The 23,817-nt window shown below is 39.7% G+C and overlaps 1 protein-coding gene across 2 annotated transcripts in view; it reads right to left on the reverse strand.

Moving 5' to 3' along the window:
* The window catches only part of SESN3 (sestrin 3), a 38,363-nt gene that overhangs the window by 8,875 nt on the left and 5,671 nt on the right, over positions 1 to 23,817 (reverse strand). Inside the window, exons 2-9 of one of the 2 annotated variants that reach the window (XM_018071178.2) lie at positions 13,212 to 13,277; positions 10,069 to 10,266; positions 9,205 to 9,387; positions 8,561 to 8,797; positions 6,878 to 7,046; positions 4,524 to 4,639; positions 1,924 to 2,114; positions 538 to 682 (exon numbers count right to left, since the gene is read on the reverse strand). In XM_018071178.2, the coding sequence (XP_017926667.1) occupies positions 538 to 682; positions 1,924 to 2,114; positions 4,524 to 4,639; positions 6,878 to 7,046; positions 8,561 to 8,797; positions 9,205 to 9,387; positions 10,069 to 10,266; positions 13,212 to 13,277 (1,305 nt within the window). The remainder of the gene's footprint in view (positions 1 to 537; positions 683 to 1,923; positions 2,115 to 4,523; positions 4,640 to 6,877; positions 7,047 to 8,560; positions 8,798 to 9,204; positions 9,388 to 10,068; positions 10,267 to 13,211; positions 13,278 to 23,817) is intronic. The other variant, XM_018071179.2, reaches the window with a different exon arrangement.

The following is a 23,817-nucleotide window of genomic DNA, read 5'->3' on the forward strand; positions in this document are numbered from 1 at the left end:
GCACCTTTGAGCAGTATAGGAACACAGAATAAGGAACAGTTTCCATTCCAGATTAGGCTAGCAGGCACACAAGCACTGAACCCTTGTCAGGAAGCATTTCATGGGGATATCTGAAGGCATGTTGACATCTTTATTGCTAAAAAACACCATGAAGATTATATATATATATATATATATATATATATATATATATATATGTATATATGAGTTTAAGTATTTTTTGATTTCTAAATCCCAAGTATTGGCATAGTTCACCACTTCTGCATTCTCAAGTTTATCTACTTTTCTTTTACAGTTGTCCATTTTATAAAGAAGCCATTCAAAATTATAATAATAAAAAAATGAAAGTATTTCCAGTACATTAAGAAGTATTTTTGTAAAACTGGTAACTAACACTCGATGAATTAATCTCACTTGGTTTTCTCTGATTTAAAACAGTTCATTTGATAGATACTGCTGTTTTTAGGTGTCCCCATATTTTTATTTTTAAATAGCACAAGGGTCTCTGTGAAGCCACTTTGGCTTTGAGATACATACCTTCTCCGAGTGCTTGAACTGACGCCAGTAACTATCGTACATGCGCTTGGTAGTTCTCTCTGGGTAGCAGGTCACTGTCTTTATGTAAACCTTCAGGCTGCGTTCAAGTAGCTGATTAACTTCCCCATAATCATAGTCATCATACCTAAAAATAACACAGGTAATCACTCTGTTTGATATAAGTTTTTAAAAGCATCCTCTTTTGCAGCATTATGTTCTTAAGCCTGGGAATTGGAGCATTTATTATACATGACAGAAAACCACCTCCTAACATCTAAAAGGCTTAGCAGAATCACAGAATTGTTAAGGTTGGAAAAGACCTTTAGGACCATCAAGTCCACTGTTTAGTCAGCACTACCACCATGATAAACACTAAACCATGTCCTCAAGGTGGACATGGACACTTCCAGAGATGGTGACTCCACCACTTCCCTAGGTAGTCTGTTTCAGTACTTCACAATCCTTTTTGTGAAGATGTTTAATATCCAGTCTAAACCTCCCCTGGTTCAACTTGAGGCTGTTTGCTCTCATCCTGTCACTTGTTACCTGAGAGAAGAGAGTGACACCCACCTGGTTACAACCTCCTTTCTGGTAGTTGTAGAGCGCGAGAAGGTCCCCCCCGAGCCTCCAGACTAAACACCCCCAGCTCCCTCAGCCACTCCTTATAGACCTTGTGCTCCAGGCCCCTCGCCAGCTCTGCTGCCTGTCTCTGGACATGCTCCAGCACCTCAATGCCTTTCTTGTTGTGAGGGGCCCAAAACTGAACACGGGATTCAAGGTGTGGCCTCACCACTGCCCTGGTCCTGCTGGCCACACTATTGCTGATACAGGCCAGGATGCTGTTGGCCTTCTTGGCCACCTGGACTCACTGCTGGCTCATGTTCAGCCACTGTGGACCAGCACCCGCAGGTCCTTTTCCACCAGGTACTTTTCCAGCCTCTCTTCCCCCAGCCTGTAGCACTGCCTGGGGTTGTTGTGGCTCAAGTGCAGGACCTGGCACTTGGCCTTGTGGAACCTCATACAACTGACCTTGGCCCATCGATCCAGCCTGTCCAGATCCCTCTGCAGAGCCTTCCTACCCTCCCTGCCCAACTTTGTGTTGTTTGTGAACTTGCTTTGAGATGTTGTTTTTCCTGAACAAAGGTTTCAGACTGGCTTCAGAGAAGACATTTCTGTAATAATTTCTATCCTGATATCCTGATAATTCTTTTCTGCACTGGAAGGAAAAGTTATACTGATATGCCAGAAAACCCACTCTAACTTCCAGACTGAGGTATTGTCTTCACTTTAAACACCCAGAGTCTAAAATCATGCTTTTCACATGGTTCATTTTTCTGTTTACATAGTTAAAAGTCTATTCCTGAGCCAGGGGATTTTTCTCCATACCTGATTCCATACATACAGTGGACATAGTTAAATAAAGCTCTTCTTAGCATCGTTGTATCAACGTCTTCATGTGTTGCCATAGTGTTATATGTGAGGTTATACACCATCCGAAATTTCTCGTCCAGAAGATGCCCAATATCAGAATAAAGCCTGTTTACAAGGGAAAAGCCATGATTCTCCCAAGTATAGTCCTGCAGGAAGAGAAGGAAATATAAATGTACAAATGAAGTGAATTCCCTATCTGATCCTCTCTATGGCTCAACAGTTTTTGTTGTCTGATAATAATAACTTAATTTTCTTCCTAAAGTTTGCATTTTGAATTCTTCATCCACATCACCTGCTCCATTCCCCCAGACTTCTTGGCAATGAATATCATATTGCAACACCCTATCTCCAGCTGGATATCATTAGCCTACAGTAGAAAAAACCCTAAGGTTCTCCTGAAGCGCTGAGGGAATTTTCTTCTGCTTTGTCACTCTGAAAAGTATCATTCTATGTGGGATTGGCCTGTAAGTTTAAAAACTTGTGTCTCTTGAAGGCTTTGATGTTTAGCTCTGAGCAGAGATGGACTATTTACTTCCAGATAGGATGTAAAACCATTGGTTAAAGCACTGAATGGTCCCTGAAAAAATTTATAAAATCTAGGCTGCTTTGGTCTTAGACAATCATCTGGACTGCAAGGATAAAAGCTTGCCTGTTCCTATCAGGAACGGGAAATCTTTGCAGACTGCATGGCATTGGCAATGGAGAACCACTCTGCTTCAGAGCAAAGTGCAGCCACAGTTTGTGCAGCGGTCACACAGAACATGTTAGTTTGCCCACATCCTTGGCAAGTGTTCGATCATTCAATCACTGATGGCAACTTTAACAATCAAGGGCATCATCTCCACGTCCTTCCTGTGCCTAGCTGTTTTCAAAAGGTACTGTTGGGCAAGGGTCTTCTCCCAGGCACTTTGGAGCATGTCTACTCTACTGTCCCCCTGATTAGGATAGTGGGGAAGAGCATGTAGGATATTACTTGGTTGCCTAACAGAGGCATTCAGTGACATCTGAAACATGCCACAACATCATACTGGGCCTCTGGCTGACAGTACAAAAGACCAAAAGGCATGTGAGAAATATGCCCTACCTACATGGCCCTGGAAAGGTGTCCAGGACACCTTGGGCATCACAAAAGCCTCTGAAAGCCAAAAGGCCCAGAAGTGGTAAAGTGCTGTTCACTAACAATGAAAAAAAAAAAAAACAAAAAAAACCCCCTCAAGTTTAAATACATTCTGCTGTGTATAGAATACTTTTTTCTATTACTGAATTTAAACCAACAGAGATAAAGCAGTCTTGCTTTATCAGAATAAAGATTAGATTTTTTTGCAGGAGTTTGGGATACTACTGCAATTTAAATACCATTAGCAGCAAAGCATTTTTGAGGCTGTGGGTATATACACCTAATTGTTAAGAGCCAGACATAAAATAGTTAAATTATCAAGGTGACTCCTTTGAATGTAGGCCAAAAGCTCCTCTGTTTATTTAAGAGCAGAGATGTTTTAGTTCCAATTTCAACTTCTCTGGAGCTTTTATCCAAGGGAGCCTGCTGCTCCTAAAGTAGTTAAACAGAACGTTTGATTTAGAGGCACAGACTTTGCCTTATTCTTTTTGGCAGTAACAAGTTACTTCAGGTTCATATAAAGACCACAGAGTAAATTATCCAGATAGGTAGAGATTGCTATACAGATAAATACATTTCCTGAGAGTGATCGTGGATTCTGTATTTTACAGTCTTAGATACATCTTCTGACCATGAAGTTTTCCTGCACCCACAGTTGTTTTAATTGAAGTTGTCTGATTTGGTTTAAGGTTTCTTTCATTGCTTTCAATTTATTACTAGACTGCTCATTAATGTACTCTATTAAGATAGAACACAACAACTTAGAATGTCCCTCCTGTTATATATTTCATAAAGTTCAGGATTCTGGTCATGGAAAAAGATGCCAATATATAAGAAAATGTACAGGTAAAATGTACATGCTGTTCTTTCAATAGCACTGGAAAAGATGTATTAAAATACATCAAAAACTTCAGTAATCATTTTTAGGAACTCCTTTTCTTTCCCAGCATCCAAAATCCAGTGATATGGTGCACATATGAGAACAATACTCACTAAATCGCTCTCACAGACATATATATATATACAGGTATTGATAACCACTGGGCAGAGAATACTAGATAAAAAAATGACAGGAATAAAGAGTTCCTCCAGTGGATTTTTTTTTAATACAACATCTAGAGGGATGGGAAAGAAATTGTTTCTTTTCTGCCTTTCACTTTTATTCTAGATGTAGCGATATGCTTTACAGTTTTAAAACATTAATACTGGTAATAACGGACATAAGACAGAAAGCCATGTACTACCTTGTCTGAGATTTAAAAATAGTAAAAGACTCCATCTCAGGGACATCTGTGGAAGCTTGTGAGTTATTTAATGGATGAGGACAAGAAAAGGAGCACGCAAAAAACATGCCCCACTACAACCTCTTTTATGCTACTTGCCCTGTATTGAGATATATGAACATTCGTTGAGTGAATGTGCTTTAAAGTGATGGTACCTGAGCTCTGAATGTTGGCAGATGGTCTTCTCCTCGCCTTGCAAAGTCTTTGTACCCAAACCCAGGATCTTCAATATAACGGGAGACATCTGTAGAAACTATTTCATCATCAAATGCTGTGAATAAAACAGCAAAATGCTTTGCTTTAGGCAAGCATGTGATTTAGTGCCGACTTCCATCTATGACAGGACTAGAGGACAATTTTAGAAGTTGTGCAAAGGAGAAGAATGATACAAAGGAGAATGGTGGTACAAAGGAAAGAAACATTTCAATCCTAATCTGCTTGTATGGGATCCATCGCTTTCACTGAGCCCACTAAACGTCAGCCTATACCAGACATCTTAACATACTTCTACAAAAAGGGAAGAGATGGGCTAAACTTCAAACTGGTGGTTTGCTTTTCTCTCTGCTGACTTCTGAGGGAGGCTAGATATCTTAAATCAGGAAGGTGAATCCCATTAGTAAGGTCATTGTGTTTGGCCAAGAAACAGAAAAATGTACCCTTGACAACAGGATTGCTACACTGAGCAGGTATGGTGTCAGGAATCACACCAGCTCTGTTCCATAATCCGGAGTATGAGCAACCAGACAGCAATGCAACACTCCACTTGTAAATATCAGATGAAGATTATATGAAAGCAAAGAGCTCTACAGTACATCAGGGTGAAATTCTGCCAGAAGCTCTAGTAACTAAGCATCTTCAAAGAGCTCCAAAACATATCACTAAGCAAGCACAGGTTCTCTATCAGGAATCAATATTTCCCTCACGAATAAACAGGTGGCTTGATTGTGTAACTACCTCTGCAGAAGTTGACTACTGCATAGCTGACTGCATTTGACCCTGATGTTAAAACTGTGGCTCGCTTCCACATGCATTGACAGAACAGTTGCCATATGTCCCCAGTTAGCACCTTGAAAAGTCAGTTAATTTAAGAATTGCAGAAGTGCTTTATCTCCTCTTTGCCTCATTAAACAATCAAAACATAACTGTGTAGGAAGAAGCTTGCACAACATCTGCCACAGTAAATTCTCAGCAAAGAATAAAAAAACTGTATACATACACTCCTCTCTCCTGCCAAGCACTGAATTTCATGAAAGGGTAAAGGCCTAACACACACAGACTCCTCAACTAAAATCAGCAAAAGGCAAAGGGGGAGGAAAGTCAATAAAACTATTAGCAACCTCATCCAAAAAACCCTTCAGTCCTCTTCCTCATATGCCTGAAGTTGCAGAGACTCATGGAAGTCATGATTTGATAATGCAGCTGCAATGGCTGTCTGTTTATCTGCACTGCTGACACTGCCTGACCATAGGAAAACAGAGCAAGAATATACAGTGACCATTTCTAAATATCCAGCCACAATGTTGTTGGATGTATCTTCTTTCAGAGACTTTACATGTTCCTAGAGATCCACAAAACAATCTCTCTGCTGATTCGCAACACATTCTTCCTCCCTTTTGTGCTCATTGCACAAAGACACTGATACCTTAAAACACATTTGGTCTAAAGCTACTGAGAACTAAATTCGCTAAGAATAGTGTAGTAAAATGTGAAGCATTTTATGGGTCACTTCTCAAAATGATACAAGCAATCACATTCAAGTAGCCTCTACTATGAGGAAATAGCTGGAGATTCTGATTGCCTTAATAATATTCTTTCTTCTAACACTTTCTTTGCAAACAAAACTCCATCTTCCTGTCTACAGGAAGCAGACTTTGTTTTGTGGTTTGTTAGAGATGGCAGCCTCCAGAGCATATGAAGAATATGGAAAAGAAGGTTTCAGCTCAGAATTTTGAACATTATTTAAAAATAAAAAAATGCTATGAATCTCTATCACAACACAGGCAGTGGAACAGCACGGCAGTATGATCACTCAGAACGGAAAGTTATGAATGTCCTTTCCAGCTGGGCAGTAAACGGTGAAGAAGTTGAGTCTCATTCCAATCTAATTCCTAAACTAAATGTCATATCTGAAGGCTACTTAGGAGTGTCACTGAAGTTCTAAGTGCTGTAGAAGGTAAACCTTTGAAGTATTAGTGAATATTTATATGAATGAATTATTTTTAAGATATAGAGCATACACAGAAAAAGAAATTTACTCACTACTTTTTAAAGAAGCCTACAGTCTTTTTTTTAATATACAAAAGCTAAATTTCAATTTGTAAAAAGGATGGTGTTATTTGATGATCAAGAAATCTTAAGCAGATGAAGCAAGTGACAAGACCACCTAACACACTCCTACTTCATGAAGAGCCAGAATAAAGAAACAGAAAAAGTTTCAGTCACTGAACTACCCTCAAGTATTTTTTTCTTACAAAGCATAAACAAAATGGAATTGGAAAAGCACAAATACCTCCACTAATTACTAGCAGACTCTCCTTCTTCTCCTTTTCAAAGCGAGTTGCCATTTCTTCCTGAGAGGCTTCTTCATCCTCTTTATCTTCTTGTAGTCTCTTCATCCTTTCCATCAAGGCCTCCAGCTCACTTAAAGAATCTGCAATCTGCAAAAACACCATGACATTCTGCAAAATTAGAAGATAGACAATGTGTGTCATCTTCGGATTTCATGCTTGACAACAAGTGCTCTCAAAACCAGACAGCAGCAGCAAACACAAAAACTGAAGCCAGAATGCATTTTGTCACATACAGCACAGACAACAGCTTTCAGACAGCAAGAAGACAGGAACTGGGAAGCGTTAATGTAACCTGTTGCAGTAATTTCTGCAGTGGGATTAACAGCACAGAGGTGGTGTTTGAATGTAGGAACCACAGTCACTTATACATTCCCTCATGTAGATAGCTCAGGAAAATCCATCTGTGGGCCCTACATCTATCAGAAAACAACTTTTAATACGAAGGTAACTTTTTTCAGTCTATTGGTAATGAAAATATGTTTCTGAAGAGATACAGTGCAATACTGCAATGCAGAAACACAACCTCAGATGGTAAATCAGTGCTTTTCACTATGTATGATCAAAATAACTATTATGTTGACCCTTTTTCTTACTTTTGTGAGGAAAACAGACCACTTTTTCCTAGAAATACATAAAAGTTTTGGGTGCTCTGAAATGTACTTATCATTCAGATTTTTCATAAGATAAATTGTTTGAGTGGTTTTTTTCCATCTTTTCGAGTCTGTTCTTCTGCCTATAGCTATAATTGTTTTCTAGTATGCTGCTCAGTGTTTAACCAGCAGCACAGACTCAGCAGCAACCCTTGGCCCAGTACAAATGGGGAGTAAGACACCCTTGTTGTATGAGCTAGCATGTCTTACAGGCTAGAAGTTTAAGACACAGCGATTGAACTAAGCGATCATATGTTCACATTCTTCTGCTAATTGTAAAAATTATATCTAGCGAGTCTCTCGTAGTCCTGATCTTCCATCAAAGGCAACGAGGCTAATTAATCAGTCAGCATTAATTCAAGGACATGTCTTCAAAAGCATTATAGAGCCCCTTTCAGGAAAAAAAGTTCACATTTAAGTTAATTAACTAGTAATCAAAATTCTCTGTTGATTCAAGACTGAAACACCAGCATGAAGAATTAAGTAATTTTATTTCAGACATTTCCTCCCATCTACATGGAAGTGTTTCAGAACTGACCTGTTCTGTGATTGTAGGCCTTGAAGTTAAAATTATTATTATTATTATTACTACTACTACTATTTTTTTCCATTTCTTTTTTTTTATTCCACATTAGAAAATGGATGCCACCATGCTCCACTCAATGCCACACTGTCTGAAGAAACTGGAACTTGAAGCTTTCCGCCGAAAGCAAAGTTTTAGTCTTGCCAAATGGGTTGTGAGATTAACTATCAAAATCACATTCCTCTGACTACCATCCACAGTTACAATCCTGGTTTTCCATGGATTATACAGAAAATTGCCAGAATGAACGTAAGAATTGCAAGACTCGAGCACTCCCATAAAGTAGACAAAGACTTTCAAACTACCGTGAAATTTAAGCAGGAAAGAAAGGAAGAAAGTTTTCTAATGCAAAACAGAGGCAAGCAAAAGAATTTTCTTGCAACACTAACCCCAAAGTTGCTACTTGTGAGGGATGCATTTTCTATGTTGTTGTCATTGGCAAGATCACAGACACAGAAGTTGTTGACTGCTATAAGTCTGACTCCATTAGATGTATCCGGATCTCTCTCTGGATTAATGCCACTACCAAATACAAAACTTGCCAAGGCATGATAATGTGCCAACAGGACAACAGCATGCACCAGTTCAGGAAGAGACCAATTATTTTCCCCAGTCTTGACAAGTTTCTGAAATGAGAATAAAAAATGTGTAAATATAAAATTTCCTTTGGCCTCCAGCTTTTCTATAAAACACTATGCATTTTAAAAAGGGATCAATTATTTTCTTCCAATAATACCATATTCCCCTTGCACACAAACTTCGCTGGATGAAAAAAAAAGAGACAACTAACAGATTACCTCTTTCCCTTTGGGGCCATTTTAGCCAATGCTATTCCTAGAAAGAAAACCTTGTTGGCTTTGTCACACAAATTCTCCTGTCACACAGGAGAATTTATTAGCTTGTTCGATGCACTAGTACTTCCCTGAATTTTTTAACTCAGGGTAATGGAGCCTAACCCGACACCCACATAGTGCTTGGCAGTCCTTTTTACCACACATTTATTGCTATTTACAGGGCATGACTGAAGAGGTACCTGAATGTGCTCTTTTGTGATTAGCCAGGGCCGGTGTGCAAGGAGTTTGTTTATTTCGTTCAGATTTTTCAGTCTTTGGGGAATGTATTCCAAACCATTCAACCATTCTGCAATCCCACCAGTCTTTAGAAACTCATCAACGTGCATATTTATTAGGTAGGAACACTGATGTCTGGCAGCAGCCTGGAATAATTAAACACAGAGGGAAAAGTGCAGCACATTATCATGTAATCTGATTTTGCTGAGGGTGGAAGACAGGTTATTAACACAAAACAATGTTTTAAGTACAATTTCATTCCTAAGGCCTTGTGTTACATTGCAATGCATTTCTATACAGTACGGAGGATTCTCTAATAAAAATACATTTGATTTCTCTGAACTGGAGAATATAATTTAGGATGGAAAAGAACACTAGAGGAGAACCCCCTGCTCACAGTAGGGCTGACTTAGAACAGGTTGCTCAGAGCCTTGTCCAGACAAGATCTCCAGCTTTGGAGATCACAGAACCTGTCGTGGTCCCCACTGCAATGTCTCAACATCCCCACAGTAAAAATTGCTCTCCTAGTGTCTACCTGGAATTTGTTGTGAGTCGAGTCCACTCATCTTACTGCTGCACAGTGATGTTGGCATGTGAGAAGTGTATCGCTGCAGGAAACAGGGAATGAGGTACATTGCCTATTTTCCTTTCTCACTGAAAACTTTCTGGCTAGGCATGCTTTATTCTGACAAAAATCTGCTACAAAAATTCACCCACTGTCAAAGTATCACACTAATCTCTCCTTTCTAAAGTCTTCCTTTTTTCTTCCTTTTCTAAATACAAAAGTGAAAGTTGCAGGAGAAGATACACAGGCTGTTGGTACATACCATTATAGCAATGTAGTGCCTATAGGGCAAAGGAAGGGGCCCATCCATGCGCAGCATATAGAACTGGCTGCGGAGGAAAGACTCCAGGTACTGAGTATGGATGCTCATGACCTGTGTGATGTTGTCCAGGCGACCAGACGTAGAATATTCTTCCACAAGAAGATTAGTACGTTCATCCAAACCATTTGCTTGCATAACCTAAAAATAAGATGGACACATTTTAACAGAGATAGAGATTTTCTTTAGCTTTAGCTCCAGGGAGAAACATACTGTGGTATGAAAGCTTTCCTTGTGTACAGATTTAAAGGCAATGATGGAGATCTGGATGTATATTTATAAACATACATGCTTGCATGCATGCAAATACACACATACAGATCCTACTTGTATACTGAGAACTGAAGAGCACTTTATACAGAACCTCTGTTATTTTAATGTTTCTACAAAAACCAAAAACATTTTTCTGTAGATCTTTCCAAAACAGCTAAAGTCAAACCTGTATAGAGAGCTGGAAGTAAGTAAGAACTAAATGGAAAGTAAATTCTTTGTGGAAGACAGCCTGTATAGACACATACTACCCGAGCATTCAGCTCTAAAACCAATTTCAAAATTAATGGAGAGGAACTAGGTTATGTAACTAAATTATAGAAACAGCCTGGCAATCTACCCCTTCTGTGCTTGTATAATTGAAGAGGAGATCAAATGCTAATTTGTCCATAACATTGAAGTATTATTTAGAATAGGAATTTAATGCTTTCTTTAAACAAAAGCTGTTCTTTAATTATTCCAACCAATCCAAACCTTGGGCACAAGATGAAATGAAACAGTAGAAGAATAAGTAGCTCTTGCATTGCAAGCCCTGACACAGTATTACTGCTATTACTCAGTGTTTATCACTAAGGACAGCCACTCTCAACATGTTCACCACTGAAGTTACAAGCACAAGACTAGAGTATCCAGTATTTATTCTGACACTGCATAGTAATAAATCAGCCAGTTTACTATTGCAAACATCATGACATGAGAACACATTTTAGAAAGATTACTGCACATGAAGCTAGAAAGTGCCCAAAACCAAGAAGACACAATATTCTATTTCAAATACGTTTTCTCTCTTTGTGATGGGATGATGAGTGGACCGTGTCTCAAATATTTTTCTATCAGATCTCATATAGAAGTTACATATAAAGAAAAACCAACAACATACTACATTTTCACTTCTCACCAGTGTACTTTCCTATTTTAATTCATGAGCCCAGAAAGAAAGGGAGGAACAGCTACACAGTCAGGCAGCTCCATCATTTTTACATGTGCATCTTCATTATGACAACTTTTCTGTGTTTTGTACTCAAAATGACGCCTTCTCAGTTTTCCTCAATAATGTTTTTACTGTCAGAAGTTTATTCACTTACTACTGTACTTACTACTGTACATCCCTTGCTCTACTGCAAGGAGTCTCCCTTATTCTTCAGCAAGTATATTTAAGAGATCTTTGTCTCATGCTTTCTTGGGGAAATCATACTTTTCAAACATAGGCTTCTAATCTTCTTCAGCTTGCCAGGGATCTTCCTTGTAACAGTATAAATTATGGATAGAAATTCTGCTGACAGCATCAAAATATAGTCAGATAGGACTGCACTGTTGCTATATTAGGCATAGCAATATGCCACATTATTATTTCTAAGATTTATCTTTACCTCTATTACTATCCTCTTCATACTGTGCATGTATTTCCTCCTGATTTATTACCACCCATAAACATATTTTTTTGCTCTGCTTTTAAAGCCTTATGGCACTTTAACAGCTTTAAAGGAACCTTTACAATTAAGTTGTTATTGCTCTGCCCATATTCCTTCCATTACAACAATAAATCAGGCTTTGACACCAGCAGTGTTATTATCAAGATTTGTGAGACATTCAGTGTGTTACTAGTCTCTAACTAAATCCTTCCTATTTGCTCCGTTATTTCATGACAAGGAGTGAGGGAAAAAGGTAGTAATTTGCTTAACAAACCACAGTTAGCATTTGTTTGTGATACTGAATAGCTGTTTTATCCATACAGCTGGAGGGTCCCTGCTTGTACTGGGCAACCGCTTGGGTTACTCCTTTCTGAGATTTCTCCTGCACCCTTGGCTAGTGCCTGTACCAAGTGTCTCAGCTTCTCAGTTTTGAAATAAATTCATTAACAATTCTCTCAAAATATGTTACAATTTTAACTACATTTATTTTTCTACTTTTAATATAATTACTGACTTTATGAGAAAAACTAGGTCATTACAAAATTTGGCATCTCAAGTTCACCTTGTATTTCATGTGAAAGAGTGGCGTTCTCTCCACAAGTTTGACTGGCTGAAACTCATTCTACTCCTCTCTTCCCAAGTTTAAAAGACTCTTTGACCTCTCCTCCTTTTTGCTTAATTATGTTTTTTTGTTGGCATCCTTTACACCCTCTCCATTTGGTTTTAAATTCAAACCTTGCTGGCGTATACATGGAGAGAGACTCAGAGAACAGTAGCTATCTTATCTTTCACAATGTCTTTTTGGCCCTTCTGGCATGTGAATTATCTGTCTTTAGCAACTGTAAGACTCTGTGAAGATTGAGACCACGAGAGAACACCACCATAGCAAACTTTCTACCTACTGCAGCAAACTGCAAATCAGGGCTTACCTCGAACATTCAGTCATTGGCAGGAATCTTGAGTCTGAAATCCAACCATACCTTTCAAACATAAATTCTCTCAAGAGCCACAGCTACAGTCTGAGGAGTGAAGTCATACTTGCAAACTCTCTCCAACTGAAGGTCAGACACTGCTCTGAGAGCTGTATAATTATACTGCTGCAGTACTGAACAGGCCTCCCCTCAGGTCTGGCATTATGTGTTCAACTGCTGCCTGAGAAGAGCAGAGCTGTCACTCATGGCTGTCTCCAGAAGTGCTGGTGACTGAAAAGATGTCAAACAGCACCACTTGTGTGCAAGGACAGGGTGGTTCTTACCCACTGGAACCTGCTCCAGAGAAACCACCACTTTTGCTCTCAAGGGAGCTCATCTGGGTACCATGGAACAAGCAGGGTCACAGAACTGTCTTTCGGTATCGCTATCTTAAAAGCTACCACCCACCTGGCCCAGCTAACTGCAAACTTACTTCATTCTCTGGTATAAAGGCACTTGGTCCTCTTGTCAATGGTGGGGAGACTTGTACTCTCTTTTCCTGTAAAACAGTCACATAATTCAGTCAGCATCAGGAATAACATACTAACTCGCTTTATCTCACAAGGTCTGGATTCAGTTCTCTTCCCAAAGCCACCTGGATGTTTTACAGCCCACCGAGGAGGTGATGCCACCACACTACATTTAAATCAGCTTTAATCAGCTTTTTAAATGTACTTTGCATGAAGGAACGGCACCAATTTTGGCAAGGGATAAGGCAGAAAAAAACTCAAAAAATCTAGTCCCAGTTGGTTTACAGACCAGCTTGAAGATACATAGACAATAGCAACAGAACATCTGGCACAATGCTAAAATTAGCCATTTACTGGACTGAATGGAAGTTTGAAAACTGAGGGGAAAAAAAGCCACACTCAGGAAATTATAAGCATGATGCTGGGTTTTTTTTCAGTATCAGCATCTGATGAGATCTTTAGTGTTGTGAAGAGCATAAGCACTTTGTGTGCCAAATATTCGCAAGAAAAGCACAGTCCAAGCAAACTAGCAAGACCCAATTACAGGTTTGTTCTAGAAACCTGATGAAATGGCCACCTTGCTCACTGCCGAGCCTGGAGAAAAATGCATGCAGCACAAGCCTCGGTGTGCAAACCCCAGATACAAGGCATGAGGATATATTTAGTACAGAACAAGCTGATAATGTAACAAGAGCCAGAGGACTTTTTAGATTTTTTAGGGATAAGAAACTGAACTAAGATAAACTCTGGAGCCTTTTACAGCATGGCTGCTGTCAGCCAGAGGAGTGAAGGGGACCTGGGGAGGCTGCCTGCTCCCCTGGATCATCAGAGGCAGGACCAGCACTGTCCACGTCATTCCTGACCAATGTTGGTGTAATCCTCCTGGAGGTTCCTCCATCTCCATGGGTCAATTATTTCAGTGACTAACCCCTCAGATTGTTAAAACGTTTTCCTAACATCTAATCTGAATTTCCCTTGCAGTAATTTAAAGCAGTTGTTTGTTGTCTTTTCTTCTTTTCCTCTTTATGGTTATTTTCCACCTATCTGGGTGACTGCACACTTGTCTCAAGTCCCTAATTGCACTACAGCATTGGTGACTCTTAATATGTTATCCATAAACAGCAGTATTGGATTTGCATACTAAATATTTCATGCCCCTAACATAAAGCCTGAGGTTTTCCATAACAAATGAGCCTTAAATACCTCTACCGGGCAGGCTTAAGCTTAACCACCATGTGCACAAACAGCAGTGCCAGTCCCAGAATGAATGTGCCACTGATTTCCACAAAGGAGAATCAAGCCACTGGAGCTGCGTAACCATTGTCCTGATCCTTAAAAACATTCTGTCCTTTCTAAATTAGATTAAAAAATAACATGCAAAAATCAACAGTGATTATTCAGGAAAGATGTTCCAAAGCAAACTCTCGCAGGACAATTGAGTTTGTGACTTTGGAACAATTAGCTGCTAAAAGATGCAGAAACAAGCTGGATCAATTGAGTGAAACCTAGCAGCCAGGAGACAACTTACTGCATCTGCTGCCTGCTGTCACATCCACAAAAATCCTGTAAAATACTTGTTACGTATAAAATGCATTCAATCTAAAGTAGGATGTAGAGATACTGGGTATCTGCACATGCAACCCCTTCTTCACACAGTTACACAAGGCAAAGGAAGACATCTTCTCACTTCAAATACACAATCTTGCCAGCAGCCAGTCATTTCTGCCAACACTGAAGAAAAAGAAATGCTTTCCAAGATTGCTAGTAAGGTTGCATTTTGCTTGGTTTGTAAAGGTTATCTGAAAATTAAAGCTTAAAACCTTAATTTCATATTGAATAATTTGGAGGAAGCAGCTTGCATGAGTGACACAACGTGGACATCTGCACACTGTCAGCTCTCGCTGGAGCACAGGTCTAAACCAGAGCTGAACCACTGAATTCTCCATCTTGCTCTCTGATCTGTACCTTCTTCAGGCTCTGCAAAAGCTGGTACTTGAGGCAGACCAAGGCAAAAAAATCCATATGTTGCTTCTAGCAGGATCTGGGCTCCATTCCCTTGTTTTCCCATTCAATATGACTGGTATTACTCCTTTGACCCTGCAGATAAGCTATTGCTGAGAAGGAAAGGAGGAAATGGTACTTGGGTGGATGAATATAGGCAAGTATCAACAATTAATTCCTGTGAACGATGACAGAAAGCCAAGAAGATAGTCAGACATGAAAAATGTGTGTTAAATATTTTACAAAAAGAACAAACCCAGTGCCTTTTGGGTGGTGGCAATTCTAACAAACACAAGCCTGGAAAAGAAAAAAAAAAGACAAACAACCAAAAGAAGAACAAAAAACCAAAAGCCCTAACATGATTATTCAAGTTGGTGAGTCTTATCACTGCACACTTCCAGGGACCTTGGTTTTTTCAATATTAGAAATGTATACTCTTCCCCCTTCCATCAACACGAAAGATTATTTTGCCTTCATGCCAAAGCTTTTATTTTATTAAAACTGGTTAAAACAAGCTTGTCAGGAGAAAAGGAGCAAATATCATCTGGTTGCACAAGTTCTCAGGATGCTATTAATAAAAACATGGTAAGCACTAAGAAAGATAACTTTGTTGAGCTGTAGATTAAGAACCACTGCTTCTGGGCATGCTTTATCTAGAACAGTGATTTCAGGTCTACTCAAGAACCCAAATATAAAAAAATGTGTATGGGAATTAGAAACAAACACTTCAGATATATGGTCCTTTACAGCGGAAGTTCTTGCAAAGCTTTTTGTTTTTCAAGAAAGTGGTTTTGTTTTCCTGTCCAAGTTGTCTTTGCAGGTTACACTAGCTATCACTAAGTCAGCCAGGGTCCCAAGTATCTTATTTGAAATGGGATTCTTATGCTAGGTGGATGAAGCAAGAAAGAGGTTGCTCAGCAACTAAAATGCTGTATGCACATATACCAGCCATTTTCTGCGTCATGTTCCTCCAGAAACGCATTGCCAGAGTAGGAATAAGTATCTTAAAAGGTTTGCAACCAATTCCATTTACATTAAGACTAGTGCCTTTCTGGGGGCTGTTTCTTCAGGAGAAAAGAGAAGATGAAGAGCTTCAAAGCAGAAAAAACTGCACCTGAGCAGGTTATTGAGAGAGGGGCCGCTGCAAGCCAGAGCCTAGAAGCAGGTTTAGCAGTCGTACACTGTGGCATCAGACAGCAGAACGAGACCTCTGCAGAGCTGCTACAGGAATTCATGAATAAACAGGCCTATGTAAGCTCTATCTGAGACTTCTTCCTGTCCTTACACTGCACTTGCAATGGTATCGGGAGCTTCATCAGGAATTTTAACAGTGACAAAGTGGAAGCATTTCCCCTTTCCCTGTTTATAAATTGCAAGAAATATCTTCATCCTTGGGTGAGCTCTGCACAAACCCCACAGAGACAAAAGCTGCAACTTGCCATCTCAAGGGTTTATTTTCAATTATGGCAGTGACTGTGCACCCTCTCTCCAGAGCCAAGATGGGCACTGGGACATGGCACCTGCATCTCAAATAGCTGCTGGGCTGCCATGGCAGATCAAGGGATGCCAGAGCCACTTGGTTGGCGATGCGGCCATGAAGTCCAAGTGGGAGCAAGCAAGAGCCCAGTTGGCACTGGAACAAGCACAACAGCTTTCCTTCCAAAGCCTAAAGCAAAAGAAATGACTCTTCTTCCTCTTCGCTATCACATGAATCACTGTGTCCTCAGGCTTTAAAAAAATGGCTATTTTTAGCAAGCTGTAAAAGGAAGCTGTTTTATTTGAGAATAGAGGTGCTAGGTGGCAGGGCTTATCAAAGAGCTGGTTTAGGAAGTACTTCTGAATGCCTATAAATGCAGAAAACATAGGCAAGAAGCAAGTGGTTGCACTGCTGCAGGTGCACAGGCACTTCTCACACGTGTGGCACATAAAAACTGATTCATCCTGAACTTGACATCAAGGTGGTCATGCTTCTAGGGAAAAAAAAATAATTTTGCACATCAAGATAGAATTTTGTAAGCTGTGGCAATGCTGCCACTTGTGTCCCTGAACTCCCAGGGCAGTTCCAAGAAACCCTCACGAATGGGCTCAGAGCCTCCCCTCTGACAAAACCTGCCACCGCTACGAAGACATCAGGATAATAAACAGCACCAGATCACATATAAAGCCTAAAGGCATCACAAAATTAGCTTTTCCTGAGGAAAAAACTCTTTCTCAAACAAGAAGGAATGTTTTTTGTGGGTAAGGTAGTAAGTACAAATTTTTTATTACACTTTTCTTATATTATAATCTACAAGCAACTTTGCTACCATCCAGCATTTATAAGGATCTTTATTATTTAAATTCAGTGTTCTATCTCTTTTTAATACACATGATCATCTGCAGCAATAATCTGAGTCAAGTCACTGTCACTGAGACACCTGGATGGGAGTGGAGAACTCCCTGTCTGGGGCTGAATCTCCCCAAAGGCATCCGGTTTTCCCACTTTCCTATCTTTATCTTATAAATCTTCAAACTCAAAATACACCAGTTCAATCTCACAGACTTAATGCTGCAGAGCCCACTTTTGGTTTTCAGTGTGACAGACACAAATGCCTTGTGTTTTGGTTCACACAGTACAGGCAGCGTTATTTGCTACTGATGCTGGTTAAAACTCTACCTACAAACTGGTTTCTCCTACTCCCACTGTTGCTCACTGAATACATTTTCACTTTCAGTTCTTAGATCCTGGAGCAGGGTCTACCTTCACTGGCTCTGATCACAGTGAAATGCTCCAGGTTTCAGTAAATTATAACACAATTTTACAGTCTGGACCATCTGTTCATTCCATCCTCACTGAAGACAGAAGAAAGCATGAAAAAAAAAAGTTGTCTGAACACTGATTTTGTCTTAGCTTCTACTTTTATTCAAATCCTTCCTTAGGATGCAGGAGGGATTTTGTTTATGCATCCAAGTTGCATTTTGGCAGAGGAAGAAGAGTTTAGAAATGTTTAGGCAGAAGAAATGCTTTGAAAGAAGCTTAGGATGCACCCGATTAATTTTAGATGGAAACTTTAATATTTTTCATAAATTTACAGAGGATTAGTATAAAAGGTAAAGATACACATAATCTTGCTGACTAAAAAGAAAAGTAAATAGTCACAATTTACCTGTCTTCACATGTCAGTACTCCTGTGAGGCTCTGACTGACAAGAACAAAAAACTGTATTCATCAAAGCTGTGAAATTTCTACATTTATTGACAAACATTTATTGATGCATCATTTTTTAAAGAAAAAATCTGTTTATGGTAGATAATGTAATAAAATTGAGAGCTTTATAGCTTCAGAATATATCTGCAATTCATTTCAAATGAAGTTTGCATTGTAATCTCAAAAATTTGGATACACAGTTGAAGGGTAAACTTCAATGTGCTGTTACTCCAAACCATTTCTGTTGAGAAAGAAAAGCCAAACCCCAAAAATTTGAAGAGAAATATGATGCACAACACTTTATTTGATGACAATCCAGAACTCATCTTTATGACTGATCCGTTCCTATAATTCAACCCTGGACATACCTCCAGAAGCAATAAGAGATGTTCAGAACAAACAATGTCAAAATGTTAAGAGTTCACAAAGTAAAAGTCCTAGCCTACAGTCATTTGTTAGGGGTATTTCAAGTGATTTTGCAACAGTTTCTTCCTCTTAACAGCCTGTACAACTCCAAAAATGCAAACTAAGCCATAAAGATGAAAATAAGCAGAGGAAGTCAAACAGCAGGAAATCTTTTTTATGGAACAGCATTTCAAAATACTTAACCAGTCACTTTTAACATTAAGAATTTGGCATTTTTGTGCCTCACAGCTGATGAAGTGGTGCAAAGAGCCGGGAAGAGAGCCAGTGTAGTACAATTGATGGGGAGCTTTTGCTTTGGTAACAGGTTACAGACCTTTTGGATTTCACACAATGAAAGGAAGCCTATCCCAAGTTCCCATCCCTCCACCAGCTATTAAGAACACAATTCACACTAATTAGAAACCAAAGGGCAGCAATTTCTACCCAACCCAAGATGGATGGCCAGGCAGCCGAAGTCCCACAGCAGCTCCTTGTTCTTTGAAAGATATCTGGTACACTTGGACCTACAGAAGAAAAACTCAGAACTGAACATGAAGTTACTGGCAGAAAAGCCTATCACCTTTTTCATAAAGAAAGTCTACATCTGCATCCTTATTATTCCCACTGCTGTATTGCTCTCTTTGTCTTGGAGATAATTTCTGTGGACCAAAACCAACCTTCAGCTGGAAGCAGACAGGTAAGGACTGCAAGTCAAATGTCAGAGTAACAAATGATCTGAAAAACACTTGTTTATTTAAGAAACCCGAACTGCATTTTGCATTTTTGTCAGAATAGACCTAAATATACCAAGTAAAAGACACACCTGTATCTCAATATTGACTGAAGTAACTGAAGTACAGAGCACATATAACTGGGAAAGTAAGGCTGAGGCTCCTGACTGGAAAAATGAAAAGACCTCAAGGAAATTTGCTCAATTAATGGTGCCAAGTCAAACCTGAATATTGATTCTTAACACATAAAAAGGATGAGAGACAAATAGCTATTTCTACTTTCTTGTTGCTCAAGAATCACTTCCATTTAATTTAAGCCAAACCTCAAAATCTGAGTTCGTATTCATGCCCCAATCCTTATCAGATACCGAGGTTAAAACTCAATTGACCTAAATCAGACACCCAAATCAGAGTTAGCCAGCTGGATTCTGGTTACAACTAAAAAAGAAACATGATGTCTAACTCAGAATGAGATCAACTGTGCCATGGAAAGGCCTGAATTTCCTCCATAAGCTAACAGGAATCTATGGCTAAGCAGGTAGCGATCTGAAGCTAGGCAAGGCATGTACCACCAGCAGACAACAAATGGTCTTCTGGTCTACTTCAGCATTCAGAAAACAAAAATTAAAAAAACTCCAAACATCAAAACCAACCAACCAACCAAAAAAAACCCCAACAGGGAAAAAGTAATTAAAAAGTGAGAAACAATCCTTCTGTCATCTGTCCCTGGAGAACTTCACCTCCTTCCCTCCCCACACACCCAACAGTAACACTGGAGCTTGTGTGCTCCCCAACAAATGCCCTCAGGACAGAAGATCTTGTGAGTGAGTGTCTAGATGACTCAATATACTACAAGCACAGCAGAAGAGCATTTTCTATTTTTCAACAGCATCAGATATTAGGAGCAAAAGTTACAGTGGAAAACTTCAGTGGTTTTAGCTGGGACTTGTTTTATCTGTACCTTGGCTCCCTTCCACCTTCAGGTTAAATCCAAATCTGACAATACAGCAGACCGATCAATATCATCTAGTTTGGAGAACATAGCCTTTAGCCATTAACTTGGCAAAACTGCACTGAGTTAATCTGCCTCCTCATCAGCCAGGACAATAGTGCTGTGTGTTAATGAAGAGTCTCGGAAGCAGCATGGCGTATCCTTTAATCCACTGCCTCCCATGCAGAGGGCTGCCTTGTCCTGACTGAGCACAGCCCATCTAACCAAGCCTGGTTTCGCTCTGCCAGTGGGCTCCCACGGGCACAGGAGGCTGCAGGCTCAGTGTGGGTAAGGGCAGCAACTGTGTCGTCAAGCGTGTGGTCTCCATCCTCTCCTACGGAGAGACCGTATTGACTTCCCTATTCAATCCATGCAGCAAACCAACAGGTACAACAAACATTTGCTAAAAAGTGCAGATAGAGCGGCAGCTGCTTTGACAGGCCTGAATTAATACCTAAATTAACTACTGAGAGCACAACCTCTTTACAATACAGTAATCGAATGGTTAAATACTTCAATTCATCAAACACACATTCGATTTATTGGGCATACTGCCAATTGGAGAGGCCTAACTGGTGGAGATTAAAAAACAAAAAGAGAGAAAGACCCCTAGGGTTATGCAAATCCATCATGTATCCCTGGCAGAAGTGTCTCCCAAGAATGCTCTACCGAATTTTTAATAGAAGTATTGTCTGAAAATACATGCCTTGTAAGCAAGCAAAATAGAATGGTATTCATCCATACTGTAAATGTCTAATGGCATCCTCCTACAGTTAAGAAAGTGGTCTAGGGTGTGGAGGTTTTTTTGGTTTTTTTTTAATGTATTTTGAAGATGCTAGATATTTGAAATACTAGATTAATGTAAAAGCAGTACACAGCAAAATACTCCAACAATTTTTTATAGAAAGACTGCAATTCATTCTAGAAAAACCTCCAGTACTACAGCATTTCAGCAGAGATCATCATCACCAAGGGTTTATAGGAAAGAAGATGCATTTTACTGTAAGTTACTATAAAAGCAGACTGGGAGAATTTTTAACCAGGGACTGGCATCAAGGCTGCATTCTCTCACCTTTCCTCTTTGGTACTTCCATTGCATCCATTATGACAAAGAGCACAGAGAGAGACTTTTCACGTGCAGTGTGACTTAAAACACCAAAATGTGGATTTTTACTAAGGTAAGACTCTTACAGTTATGCCTCCACTGCAGTCACTAGTACAACTGCTGCTCTTCTATAAATATTTAAAGCTATCTTTAAAAAAAATCCTTGGCTTCAGTGGTTTTTAAGAAGTCCTTGCTTAACAGTTCTTAAGTCAGGTGAGCATATGAAACTCAGCTGCACAACCAGCTTGAGAAACCATACAAATGTTAAATCAGCCATTGCCGAGTTTTCAGTTGAAATGGTAAAGCTTGACAGTCTGGAGTGAACAGTACCATAAAGAGAGCTGCTCACGAGTATGGAGTCCTACCTTTGCACTTTAATGAAAAAATAACAACAATATCCTCCTCTGATTAGCATATCAGTCCCACCACAGCTGCAGGGGAGGAAGCTGGGCTCTGACCCCTGCACCAGCTCTCTAAAATTGTTTCTTTCCCAGCTTCAACTACCTGCATGATAAGCTGGCAGAAGCAACAAGGCTGCTCTGGTGTCCTGGCCACACAAGGTATTTTGCTGGCTGATGTGTTAGTCAAGTAATGTTTGTGACTAATGTCAAACACTACATAGAGTCACAGAGTATTCAGAGTTGGAAGGGTCCCACAAGGATCATTAAGCCCAACTCTTTAGTGAATGGCCTCTACTTGTTTATTAACTACCAAACACTGAAAAATACTCATTAGTAAAGTGTGGAAATCTACCAAGAAGGTAAAGTTTGAGTTTTCCAATGTGAAAAGCTGTTTGATCTGTAGCTATGAGATCTCAGATCATACAGCCCTGTTTCCCAGGCACTTCCACTACTTTTAACCAAGCAATGTCACTATACGGTTACAGCTCTCTCCTCTTGCAGCTGTTCTCCTAAAATTCTGGATGAGACACCCTCTGCCTGCTTCCCTGATCAGCCATTGAATCAGGACATTTAGGTGGAAAGTTTGAATTTTATCAAGAGCAGCAAACCTGCTGCAGAGGCGCATTTCATTATCTGGAGCACATCACAGGTGCTTCTTCATTGCATCTCAAGGAATAGGGACAGAAGGGACAGAATAGGGACAGAAGCCCCACACTCCAGAAATAAACTTAGCAGGTGTCCCAGCCAACACTCCCTTTTGATAAGTCTGTATCCTTGTAATGTTTTCAGCTTGATAAAAACTTTTAGGACACTATCTATTTGCTGGTACAGCCGGTACAAGTACCTTTCACTTACCAACTACTATATACAACCAAATTCTATTCTGAGACATAAGAAAGTCAAGCAAATGGCACAAGCATGGGTTTTCAAATTGTTCTTCCCACATATTTTATATACAAAATTATCATAGCAGTTATTTTAAATTTGTGTGCAGGAACTATCTTAAGTGTCATGGAAGTAACTTGCCAAAATTCAGAAAACCAAATCCTGTCACACAGATTAAGGAGGGAAATGTGCTCCCCTCAGTACTAAAGCTCCCCCAGCTAGTTTTCTGCCATCTTTTTCACACAGGATTGTGAAACACAGTCGCTTGAGTCTTGGAAAGCAATTCTGAACTGCTGAGCTTGCTGTCATAAGCACGTCAAGAAATTTTAATTGATTGCCTCCTGGCTGTCACAGTCCATGCATAGTGTGCTTTTACCACCTCCAATAAAAGGATTAGGAACCAACCAGCAGGCGACAAGCTCAAGCAGAGGTACTTAACCTTTTCCACAATGTGCAACTAAGCTGTGAAAAACCTTGCTGTAGGATGCTGCAGACACCTGAAGTCAGCGTGTTTAAAAGTGTTCAAGTTCATGAAAGAGAATTACAAGAATGTTTATTAAATATGGTGAAATCACCTCCAGCTCAGGAAGTTTACAAGTTACAAATACTTGGGAGACAGAGCTGTGGAAGTGTCATGACAAACCACTCCATTTTGCGTCCTCTTCCTTCCATATCTTCCCTTGGGCACTGTCAGAGACAGAACACTGAGTTTCAACCTGACCCTCTATATCTGCCCTAATGCTGTCATATATCTGCAGCAGATTGGTTTGAGAATACTACTTATTCTATAAATCCTATTTTAAAGTGGAACCTATTTTCTAATAAAGATAGGAATTGGCATTCCCCAAACAAGGATATATTTT

Source organism: Manacus vitellinus, unplaced genomic scaffold, assembly GCF_001715985.3.
Source record: "Manacus vitellinus isolate BGI_N305 unplaced genomic scaffold, ASM171598v3 scaffold_2_pilon, whole genome shotgun sequence".
NCBI classification, from domain to species: domain Eukaryota; kingdom Metazoa; phylum Chordata; class Aves; order Passeriformes; family Pipridae; genus Manacus; species Manacus vitellinus.